General features: G+C 23.5%; 3 protein-coding genes and 2 non-coding genes across 5 annotated transcripts; 2 read left to right on the top strand and 3 right to left on the bottom strand.

Moving 5' to 3' along the window:
* Positions 1–2992: 2992 nt before the first annotated feature.
* Positions 2993–6936, bottom strand: Bma-egl-46 (LD18634p, putative; the record flags this gene model as incomplete). The annotated part of the gene is made up of 5 exons (XM_043081356.1): positions 2993–3292; positions 4977–5063; positions 5393–5542; positions 5965–6135; positions 6766–6936. 5 exons carry the CDS (start codon positions 6934–6936, stop codon positions 2993–2995), a joined length of 879 nt encoding a protein of 292 aa, XP_042937290.1.
* On the top strand, positions 3102–3296 carry Bm7939 (Uncharacterized protein; the record flags this gene model as incomplete). The annotated part of the gene is made up of 1 exon (XM_043081357.1): positions 3102–3296. One exon carries the CDS (start codon positions 3102–3104, stop codon positions 3294–3296), a length of 195 nt encoding a protein of 64 aa, XP_042937291.1.
* A 3423-nt stretch (positions 6937–10359) lies between the features above and the next one.
* Bm7938 (Uncharacterized protein) lies at positions 10360–12657 on the top strand (the record flags this gene model as incomplete). Its single annotated transcript, XM_043081355.1, has 3 exons — positions 10360–10450; positions 11365–11458; positions 12492–12657. The coding sequence occupies 3 exons, from the start codon at positions 10360–10362 to the stop codon at positions 12655–12657; spliced, it is 351 nt and encodes a 116-aa protein (XP_042937289.1).
* On the bottom strand, positions 10369–10440 carry Bm14508. Its single transcript has one exon. It is a non-coding gene; the product is annotated as a tRNA-Asp (tRNA).
* Positions 10830–10901, bottom strand: Bm14507. The gene has a single exon. It is a non-coding gene; the product is annotated as a tRNA-Asp (tRNA).
* Positions 12658–12799: the final 142 nt, after the last annotated feature.

Below are 12799 nucleotides of genomic sequence, written 5' to 3'. Positions count from 1 at the left end.
CATTTAATACCATTTCACTTAATGATGTTTATTATAATGGTTATTATTATATAATTTTTTATGTTTATTCTATGTTCAATAATTCATTTAAATTTTATTAATTATTTTTCTTTTCTATCTAATAATGATCGTTAAAAATAAAATGGCATTAAATGAATAAATTATATTAATTCTAAGTGAAATAAAGATGATTGAAACAATCTTAAAAATGATAAATGATTTTATTTTCGTCTTATTGCTTCTCGTTAGAGATTATTTAATTATTAATAAGGATAATATTACAAGAGGAAAACTAAAGATGTTCAATGGAAATATAAATATTCTCGGATATCATTCTGCTCTCTTTACTTCATGCCATCTGCTCATTTCAATAATATTACATGATTGTCATCTTTATTCAAAATTTAACAAAAATTAATTTTTCATTTCATTCATCATATATAAGAAAAGTTAAACTATCAAAAAAAAAAAAAAATTTATTTTCTGTAGTTTTAGAGTATATTTTTAAAAAATTTCATAAAATCTAAAGAGGAAGAAAAAAAAAAAAAAAAAAAAACAAAGAGGGAAAACTTACTTATAGCATAAACATCAATTTAAATAACAGTATCTATTTATTATTTTTGAAATATAATTTTATTTCATACTCATAACAAAAGTTTACAGTAAAAAGTTCTCTTCTTCTTTGCTCTTTCCCTCTCCCTCTCTCCCTCTCTTTCTCTCTCTTATTCTCTTTTATTTATCCATTTTCATCATCATTAATAATACTGTTGTGTTGTTGACTTCTTGGAAAGTATTTAGTGATGAATTCTGTAATTACGTCTAATTTGACTACCATCTAAATGTAGTAGTTCTAGTGATGATGTCAAGGCTAGTTAGATATGTTTAACATTCATTCATCCATTCGTTCATTCATTCATTCATTCATTCAATCATTCATTCAATCAATCATTCAATCACTCAGTTATTCATTCATTCATTCAATTTATTCTCACACCAGATAACGGTACGAGAGTTTGAAAAAGAAGGGAAGTTGAATTATTTAAATAAGCAATTAATGCAGTTAATTGTCCATTTGAGAGAGATATCAGCTAAGTTAACATATTTGAGTGTTATCAGTTAGTTTAGTGATTATCTGAAAGATATTATACAACAAAGATAAAACTTTCATATATTATTATAAAATTAAGGTAAAAAGAATATTGAAGTAATAATTTAAATTAATTCCTTAATTAATTAGTCAGTTTTGACTAGTCAAAGATTACGACAAGTGTAACGATTTAATATTATTTTTGTAGAAAGTTTCACACTGTTATCATATAATTAATTAACTAATAATCTTTTTATTTTAACTTATAACAAATACTTAAACTACTTTTTTGCTTCATTTAAAAATATATTTTGTAATTTGGTTTCATTTTTGAAATTTATTACTGATTTCCTAAATGAAATGATAATTATTAATTAAAAAAGAGAGAAAAAATGTATAAAAGAATGATTTATTCAACAGAAGCAATACAATTCACTATAATATATTGTAACATGAATAATAATAACAATTTTGCAACTTTGCATAATTTCAATACAAAATTCAATTCTAGCAATTTTATCCTTTCTTTCTTTTTATTTTTGATACATTTAACAATGGTTAATTTAATAACTTCTTTTTAATATATCATTGAATATAGTAAAATTTAAAAATTTTAATCAGATTATTTTTTTTTTTTTTTTTACATTTATAAACTTGAGAGAAAAAAAAAAGAAAGAAAGGAAAATGAAATTTTAGGAAGATTTCAACAATTTTTTTCTTTTTATTTTATTTCACTAAATTTAAAATATTCAACAATATTTGCACTTTTTCCTCAAATACTTTTTCTAAATTGCAAATAATTTTTCTTTTCTCTCTCTCCCTCTCTCCCCCTCTCTCCTTCTTTCTCTCTCTTTCTCCATCACAATCAACTGCGGTAAATTAAGGTTATTCAAATTATTGTATGCAAAAAAAGCGAAACGATGATTATAGCTTTGGTCACAAGAGGTCATTATAAAATTACATTGAAGAAAAATGCAAAAAAAAAAAAAAAAAAAAAAAGATGAGAGCAGGTGTTATCTTCATTCCTTATTACTACTATTACAACTATTACCAATATTATAATTCTTTCCTCTTTTTTCTCATTGACAATAAAAATATTAGCTAAATTAATAGCTAATATTAGTATGATCAAAGATCAAATAGTTGTACATAATAGTAATTAGAAATATTACAGTTCATTAGTACTTCATCAATGATTAATTGATAATAATTGGTATATATGTACAATTGACTAAGAAATACTCAGCATTCATTAGCATATTATATGTATAACTTTACATCGATATTTATTGCTCAAAAAAATGTAATATTTTAATTATGATTAATAGTTAAAAATTTTAAAATAAGCAAACATGAGAAAGAAAAAAAGAAAAACAAAATGAATTAAAAAATAAAAAGTTTGAAAAAAAAAAAAAAAAAAAAGATAAAAGATTACTATAATTGCTAAATATTTTTTGTGATAAAAACTTGATTTTTTATTCTTTGATAAAAAATTTGATTTATAAAAAGATCAAATACAAATATTCAGTAATAGCATATCCTAGAAATAATACAGAAATGATTATCCTGAATGATTATAATATTTACGATTTATGAATTAATCAAATTGATGCAGTGAAAACTCGTTGCACAATTTTAAAAAAAAAAAAAAAAATGGAATTTATTTGTAATGAAATGAATGAGCTAAATTATTTGTTAATAGATCAGAAATGGTAAGATGAAGTAAGTATTCCATTACCAAATTAATTACATGATTAAGAGAAAAATGAAATTAAACAAATGAGGTAGAAAGATTGAAATAAAATTTGATATAAGCAAAAAAAGAAAAAGAAAACGATTAAATTTTAAATAATATTTCAATTATACTAATAAATATATTTGCACAATTTAATGTTAATTTCTTAATTATATGCAAATTTTTCGTTGTTCTGTTTTAGATTTTAAATTTGATGAAGTGTTATGTTGTAATAAATTTAAGAAATGATTTTGAGAATGACTAGAATTATTGGAAAGAATGGTTGAGCAATGTGCGGAATGTAATTTGAAAGCTTTTTTAGTATCAAATGTTACGGAACAGGTTGCACACATGAAGGTATTTATGGAAGCGGAAAGAGAAGATTGTGATGATGCGGCAGCTACCGGATCATTTCCGCGTGGTTTATGCCAACGGCGATGTGATGCTAAATTTGCAGGACAACTGAATACCTGAAATGAAAAAAAAAAAAATGAATGAAAAATTTCTCATTGATAATAAAAATATAATTAATTGTCATTAGTTATTTTCATTTATAATTCAGTTATATTATTAATTAATTTAAATTTAAACTTACTCTAAACCATTTCAAACTAAAATCATTTTAAATTATATATATTTAAACTTATTTTTTTATCACACATCAATTAAAAGAGAATCCTAAAATACCTCATCATTTACTATATATTATTTTTAAATTTTTGTTTATACTTTGGAAAAAAAAAAAGTTATATTAATATGGGAATCTATAAGACATTAACAAAATATAAAATAAAACACCGAAATGTAAAAAAAAAGCGATATATTTTGATGAAATGAGATAATTTTGCTTTATATAAGATAAAAGAAGTAAAGTTGAATTTATTATGCAAACTTTGTGAGTTTATTGATATTTGTTGTTTACAAAATATCAAATTCTAATATGATTAATCAACAATATACATATGTAATATTAGAATTAACCCAATTTAAAGTATACAATAATTATGCGTTCATCAAAGATTTCTTTAACAATGGGTGGTAAAATGATAAAAGAAATGCTAACGGATACTTGAAAAAAATTAGAAGAGAAAAGAAAAGAAACAAAAAAACGAAGAGCCTAAAAAAAAAACAAAAACAAACGAATAATAATCAGTGGGTGGTAAGGTCAAGAAGTATCTCTCATTTTGACCTATCTTTTTAACTTTTTTTTTTTTATCTTTTTATTTATTTATTTATTTTTTTTAATTTTTCATTAAATGTTATATTTTATACAACAATTAGATGTATGACATTATTTTATCATCATTTCAGTTGCATTTTGCTTACCCAAATGGGTAAGCAACCGCTCTGAACCCATCCAATTCCCCGCATGCACCTGCCACTTAATTATGGATTCTGGATGCGATAAAGAATGAACAAACGGTCAGTTTATTTGGTTACTACATGATTTGTTAGTCATATTTGATGATAAGATATGCTTGCTTATATTCTTTGATTAGTTACGCTTATTTAAAAAAAGAAAGGAAAAAAAAGGTAAAAAAAAAAGACTAATTTTATCTGTTAAAAAAGTTAAATAATAAAATAAAAATGAAATTAAAATCTAATAAAATAATAAATTCCACTCACTGTTTTATTAAAATCTTATATATTCTTTTGGCATATAAACAAAAAAAAAAAAAAAAAAAAAAGATTAAAATGTTATTAGTTAGATTCTTTAAAAAAATGAAATTAAAAAATAAATAAATAAAATGAAAGTAATGAAAAATTTCTCGGTTTATGCTTAGACAAACAAACAAACAAACAAGCAAAAAAGGAAGTTAAACTATTTTTGAATATTATCAGAAATTTTCAACAATAATTGAATTAAATGGAATAGTTTAATGATTGAAATTGTAAATTTATTTTTTGAAAAATATATTTAATTTTGTCCAATATGTAATTGATGATTTAATAATTAATAATTTGATCATATATAATTTTATCTAATAGACTCTCTAATAAACTTATATCTAATTAAAAATTTTATTTAATAATCAAAATTTATTCAATAAACATAGATAATTTTATTTAGTAGTAATTAATAATATTAGTAATTAATAATTTGTTCCATGTCATTTATAAATATGATAATAAGTGATAATTCATCATGATAACCTTATCACATTCCGGACAACGATATTCTTCATGAATGATACGTGGACATCGATGTTGTGCTAATCGGAATACGTCGTCGTATCGAACCTAATAAATTTGATTTATTTATATTTATTATTGTTTTTGTTGTTTACTAATTTTAAAAATAGCTATAAAACTTTCATATTTTATGAATAAAAATTTTAATAATAATTTTTTTTTTCTTTTTTTTTTTGTAAATTTCCAAGCATTCAAACAAAATTTTAAAGTGTAGAAAAGAGGAAAAGAAAATTGAAATAAAACCTAAAATGCATTATTAAATATTCTTCAAATAAATACATAAATAATAATAAGAATTAAATAAATAAGTTAAATATAATTAACCAATGTAATTTAATTAAAATAAATTAAACTCAAAAATTTTATTAAATGATTACTTTGCACAAGGCACATATACAATCACCAATGATATTCGTAATTTGTTCAATTTTACGTCGACTTTCTTCCGAAACATTAACAAAAACAGCAGTCTCATCTAAATCTGCCGCTGCTTGTAACTCATCAGGTGGCGGTAAAGATGATGCTTCCTGCAATTTGCGCTTTTCTAAAATTCTATTTCAAAAATTAATGAAATTTTATTTTATTAAAAATTGATGAAAATAGTTGAGCTTTGTTTTTTTTTTTTTTTTTTCTGAAACAAAAAAGAAAGCAAAAATATTGTACTGTAATAATCAAATTTTTTAAATTTATCTAAACCAAAATTTCTTTTTAGGAATAATATTTTTTTTTTGTTCAATTATTTTAATTTTCTCAAAATATTAAATTTTCTTAAACGTTTAAGTTAGTTTTGTTTTTTAATTTTCTTAACTTTTTGCATAAATTTCATCATTTATACAATGAATTTTACATCTTATCATTTTACCATAAATAATTTGATTAATTAACTTTTTCATTTATCAAAATATACAATATTTATTAATTAAATATTAAAATTAATTAATAAACATACTTTTATAAACATTCCCGAAACAGGTGAGCATGTTTCTGAATCATCCACTAAACGTCGTATTACTTTGGATCGTTTTGAAGATAAATCATCAGAGCAACGTGACGCAAGTCGTTTTCGTTCACGTATTGGTACCACGCAACTATCCGTTGATGTTTCAACTGATGTTTTCACCTATTATTTTATTCATTTTCATTCTAATTAAACTTCTTATTTCATGAAATGCTTAGATTTTTTTTTTTCATAATTTTTTTTTTTTTTTTTTAAAATAATTATAAGTTTTAATTTTTTGAAATAAACTTTATAATTTCTGAAGTGATTATTGCAAAATTACAGTGCATTTTTCGTGATCTTTCAAATAGTAAGTATTATTTGAATTTAAAATGAAGCTCGTAATTATTAGCAAATCATAAAATTTGGTATTTTAAAAGCAAAAATATGATTGGTACAATCATTAATTATTGATAACAAATAAATTCCATCACTTTTGAAAATTCTTTAAACTTATGCTTAGGTAGAAATGTGGGCAGAAATTTCTAGTAGAGATGAAAGAAAGTTTTTATTTTCAAACTTCAATGCTTGTTTTTTGCTTTAATCGAAATTTTAATATAACATATCATCTGAAAGTCTAAAAAAAGTATTTTTTTTTTGATATTACTAATATAAGGTTTTTTTTTTTAGGTAAATACTGATATTACTAATATAAGGACAAAATTGTAATAATTAATTAGAAGTTCAGATTAAAAAATATAGTTTAATTAATAGTTTTTTGATTAGACTAATCATTATATTACTTTATCGTACCTTATTCGAGTTGCTACTGTTCATGGCTTGTCCCATTATGGCCATTTGACTTAAAAATGAATTTAAAAGGCCTGGCTGGCAAAGCATTTGCAGTTGCATAAGTTGCAATGCTGTTGTATAATCGATTACTGGGCTGGTCGGATTATTGGTGACAAGGTGAAGATTATGCATTCCGGATGATACCTTTGGTACCGTTATCGATGATGCATTCCGCTCATTTACGGTATTTGAGGGTACTTCTGATGATGGCCTAAGACCCAAAATACGTTGCACCAAGAAATCACTCATAGACATTTTGTCACAATTTTTATATAATTATGCATTAAATCGTCCATATAATATGAGAAATATTCATAATTCTCATTTCGAATTTTAATAGTTTTGAAGCATTATCGCAACATTTGCCAATATTATTCCAATTCCTGAAAAAAAATTTCCATTTATGATAAATGATATTTTAAATTTCAATAAAAGAAGCGACAAAATTTGATAAAACAATTAAATTAGTTAATTAATTTTCATGACTACATATAGTATAACTTGAATAGAAACAAAAATAAAGCCTTGAAAAGTAGTATAAATGCATTAAATATCTGTCATTTATTTCTTATTAAAAAATGGAAAAAAAAGTCAAAGATGGCAGAAAATCAATTTTCATAGAATTTAAGTTACCAAAAGGAAAAATTTCACTGTACTAATAAATAATACATTAATGAATATGCGGAAATGTTCATAAAAAATAAAAGTTTGAAATATTTCAAAAAATAATTACACTAAAAAAAAAAAATAGATCAATTAATGTTTTTCGATATTTATTCATTAGTAATATCCCAAAAGTGTCTCAAATTTCTTATCTAATATAAATGAAAAATTTTTTTTGAAATAATAGAATATGCTCAAAAATATTAATACTCCAAGAAAAAAAAAAAAAAAAAAAAAAAAAAACGAAAAAAAGAACGAAGGAAAAAAAGTAATGCATTAAAATTAATTTGCAGCTTTTTTTTTCCTATGCAAAAAAAAAAAAAAAAAATAAAATATTAAAATAAAATGTTGTTTAGTTATCCAAAAAAAAAAAAAATTTCTCTAAATTATATTTTATTAAAATTCATTCGTTCCAATTTTTTTACCCAAAAGTAAATGTTAAGTAAGTGTAAATATGCTAGTAGCATTTACTTCACACCGTATTCCTCCAACCCATTTTCTCTTAGTAATTTGTTGTTGGAAGATGTGGAAAATATTTGATTTGCTCCACCCAGTTTATATTTACCCACCAACAACATTAACCCATCTTATTTTCGCCCATTTCTAACCCATCCAATCATTCATGAATAATTTTCCATGAAGGCGGTTCAAATTTTCATCCAAATTTCATCTAAATTAATTATCAAAAAAAAAAAAAAAAAAAAAAGAAAATGCTCTAATCTTTAACTTCTTTTCATGTCAAACAATTATGTTAATTGCATTCTGGCTAGTGAAAATTTAAATTAAAATTTAAATTTAAGCTAAAATAGAAGAAAGAAGAAGAAAAAGAAGTGAAGATCAAAGGATTTTGAAAATCCGTTCGAAATTTTCAAATACCATCTGGTATCTGGATTTATTTTAAAAACCGTCTGTTTGGCTTCTTAAGCAAATTTAAGAAATCAAAAAAAAAAAAAAAGAGACAAGAAATTGGAGTAAGCACCATTTGTTTATATGAATATACATCTGAATTTTTGTAAATTTTATTAGGTTCATTTAAATTTTATAGTTTCAACTTCAATTTATTTGATTTATTTAAATTATTAAATTTGTTAGTTTAAATTAAATAATTTATTGATTTTTTCTTTTTTATTTTATTAAATATTCTTTCTCTCAAAAGTAGTGATGAGGAATTCAGCAAAAAAAAAATTATCAAAAGTTTAAGATAAAATTAGGCAAAATGTAAATCAACAGATAAAAAGTCTGTAAGTTTTTAACTTCCCTAGGTTGATCAAATAATTTTCGTTTATAATAATCAACTTTCAGTTATTAAATAATTAAAATAAATTACGACAAATCTCAAAAATCCATCTGTAACTTAAACTTTTACACTTTATTTAAATTTCAGATTAAAAACAAAGACAAAATATCATTAATTTCATCTTTTTTTTTAAAGTCTAAGAATAACTTCTCTAATTTCTCTATCACTGGTAAATTTTAATTTAAAAAGGCAAAATAATCATTTCGAAAAGCGCTTGTAAAATATATACTAATTTAGTATTATCATTTCTTTTAATTGATTTTAATTGAGAGACTAAAAATTGTTTGAATTATCATTACTAGTACATTAGACGAAAAGTTGAACTTTGATCAACGATCAGAATTTGACGAGAACTTTCTTGTTGATCCTTTAGAAGCAAAATATTAACCAATGCTTGCATTTTGTTGTTATTTGTTGTTTGTTAATTGTTGTTATTGTTGTTGTTGTCTCTTCGGTTTGAAAGATTAGACCATATTGCGCGAAAGCGGAAAATGTCATTGCATTGAAATCTGTTCTCTTTTCAATACCAATTTTCTTCCCATATGTTCCACATTACTGCTGGATGAAGTCGAAATGCAATGGTATTTTTGTTGTATGAAATGAGTGGTTGCGGACAAGTAAAGATTTATGAGCAATCTGTTCTGGGGCGCTTAATGTAATCCATATAGCGCCACCACCATATGACGTTACTTCTTTATCATTCATGTATTGTTATTTATACACATACATAGTTTTACTATATTTCATTTCATATTCTTTTATTTTTTCCCACAAAATTATCGAGAAAAAGCAAAAAAAAAGGTAAAACTAAAATTTCTAAATTAACAACAACAAAACATAACAATGATGATAATGTTTATATAAATGTTATACATGATTAATCATTATTTTTAATATCGTATATTATAATTTTTAGTATCACATTATCATCACTATCATAAATAAACAGTACATCATTTATTTTTAATAATTATTATCATCAACAATAGCAATTTATCATCATTACTTATTTTATCAATATTACCACCAAGAAAGAAATGATTTTTAATACATTTGTTTTCTTAATAGAGGAAAAAGAAAAAACGAAGAAAAACTTTCTTCGATGATTTTTATTATTTATAAAAAAAAAAAAAAAATTAAAAACAAATGAACAAGAAAATTGTTGAAATGATACGGTAGTAATCAGATTACTACCGTATCAGTAGTATAAATTAACCATCTTTTTTCTTTTCTTTATTCCATTTCTAATTAATGACCTTTTTCATTAGTGAATTCGCAAATGATCGATCCATGAGATTATTACGCAATCAATTCTACCATTCCTATTTATTATCATCTTTCACCTCTTTTTTCTTCTTTTTTTTTTTTAATTTTTTCTTCTCTTCTCTTCTCTTATCTTCTTATCCTTTTCTTTTCACATACAAAACAGCTGCAAAAATTTCACACACTAATCATTATTGCATAATTGATGAAATATTCAATATAATCTCTCCTTTTTTTCTCTCTCTCCTCTTCTTCGTTTCTTTTTATCAAACAAAAATTTGAAATTTAAAAAACAGGAAAAAAAATTAAATGCACATATTTTCCTTGCAAAAATGGCTGACCTCCCCGGCCGGGAATCGAACCCGGGTCTCGCACGTGACAGGCGCGGATACTCACCACTATACTACCGAGGATTATGCTGTGGTAAGCATTTTACATTGTAGTGAAAGTTTTATTTGAAAAATTAAATATTTGTGATGTAAAATTGGAATTAATATAATTATTAATTATTGGACTATTTGTGGTCTAAAATTAGAATTATTATAAAATATAATTATAAATTGATATACTAATAAATTTTTTTTTTTAGCAATGCTTTGATGTAAATTGAAAAATTTGATTCAAATTACCATCAGTTATATCGGGTCATTTTAATTAAAACTAAAATGGAATTATTTTTAATGGAAATAGCTAATTTTATCATTTTTATCATGATTAAAATTCATTATCATCATACAGATAAGAGTCGAAAAAGGCAGTGAATGACGCGCATAACATTTCATAGTTCACACAAAAGAGGTCACTCCCCGGCCGGGAATCGAACCCGGGTCTCGCACGTGACAGGCGCGGATACTCACCACTATACTACCGAGGACCACGTGAGGTTGGCAATTTTAATTAATTACTGAAATTTCCAATTCTAATTTATAAATTTCACGCATCAAAATAAAATTCAAGAAATTTAATTAGTCTATAATAGTTTGATAGAAAGTGTAGCATAATATTATCTATGCATTCATCGCTTATAGCAGTTGTTATTAAAATTTATTTGATCTGATTACTATCAATATTATCATTAAATGATAACGATTTGATCATTGAGTATTGTTTTTTCTTCTTTTTTTTTGCATAGAAAATAACAATTAAGCTTATTTATGTATAGCAAAAAGTCTTAAGGATATTATTGAAGATGAATAGATAATGGTGGATTAGTAAAATTAGTTTTAATTTTTTTTTGATTAAAAAAGTTGAAATTAAAAAAAAAAATAAATGAATAAAAAAACACTTTTTAAGAGATTATTCTAAAATGTTGTCTGTACATTTTCTAATGATTTTAGAGATGGAAGAGCAGATGTCCACTTGTAATGGTAGTATTGTTAATAGGAGGAGTGAGACATTGAAGGCAGGTGGACCAATGGAAGGGGAAAAAAGGTCACCCGAGGTCGACAACCGTTTCTCAATATCCTATCTCAGTTGACAATTGAACTACTGCAATTAGCATGAATGCATTACGTTTGTTAGTGATTACTTAAAGCTCATTTATGCAAAATATAGTAGTATTTCTTCATCGCTTAATCACCCTTTCATTCAATTCTTACTTACAAAAACTTATCATTGCAAAAAAAAAAAAAAAAAGTTAGTTATATTTAATTAACTTCATTAGTAGTATTAAAATAGTTAGTTATTTTCAATTTGTTTCTTTTTGATAATCATAATTAACCATAATTTGACACGAATTATTATGATAAGTGGGTATTACGGTAGAAGAAAAAAAAAATGCCAAAATTAGCCAAAACAAATTTGCATTAATTGGAAAATTAGTGAGAACAATCTATGCTTATAAATACCAAAATTCTTTACTTTATAAATGAAAATGAAATGAAAATGAAATGAACAGATGTTGTTGCCCGTAGCAATGCCTTATAATGTCATTCAGCTCCAAATCGCATAATTGTCAACCGCAAGCTGTCTTCCATTGCTTCATTTGCCACAATTCTGACAACAAACTGTGTTCCATCACAACAATTTTCAATTCATTACAATTTATTTAGCACTAACAAAAATGATTAACCTTTATTGATATTTCAATTTTAGTTTTAATTATGATATTATAAAGAAAATAACATATGATAAAAAAAAAATTGATTATTATTATGATTAAATTATTATGATATTGTGATAAACTTTTCAATTATTACTATAATAAAATTTCATTATTTAAATATATATTTACTGCAATAAAAAAATAATAATAATAATTGTATATTATGATAAGTTGTTAACAATATTCAAATTGTACACACACAAAAAAAAGAAATGATATATACAGTTATAATTGTATGATATTATAATAATTTTTTGATAATATTTTAAAAAAAAAAAAGTAATTATTGTAATTGTTTGAATAAAATAGCATTTATTGTTATTAACAAGCAAAAATTAGTAAAAATTGAAATGCATGAAGAAATTTGATGATTTTGATCGAAGCAATTTATATTGATTTGCATGAAATGAAGCAGATGTGTCTCGAGAGGATTGGACAGGGACAAGGCAAAACGAACGGTCATTACCAGCTGCTTTTGATGACTTTTAATGATGGAAAAGTCGAATGGACCAATCTAAAACTGTAATTATTTGTGAAATGCTGCTAATATTTCAATTATTTGTACAAAAAAAAAGACATAGAACTAATAATAAATAAGTTAATAATTTTGTAATAATTAAAATCGAAATTTTATATTAATGAATTTATCATTTTTTCTTTTTTAATTT

The sequence above is a fragment of the Brugia malayi genome, assembly GCF_000002995.4.
Source record: "Brugia malayi strain FR3 genome assembly, contig: Bm_v4_Chr4_scaffold_001, whole genome shotgun sequence".
Taxonomy (NCBI): domain Eukaryota; kingdom Metazoa; phylum Nematoda; class Chromadorea; order Rhabditida; family Onchocercidae; genus Brugia; species Brugia malayi.
Note: the sequence above shows the minus strand (reverse complement) of the source record. Positions and strands in the feature narration are given on the sequence as shown.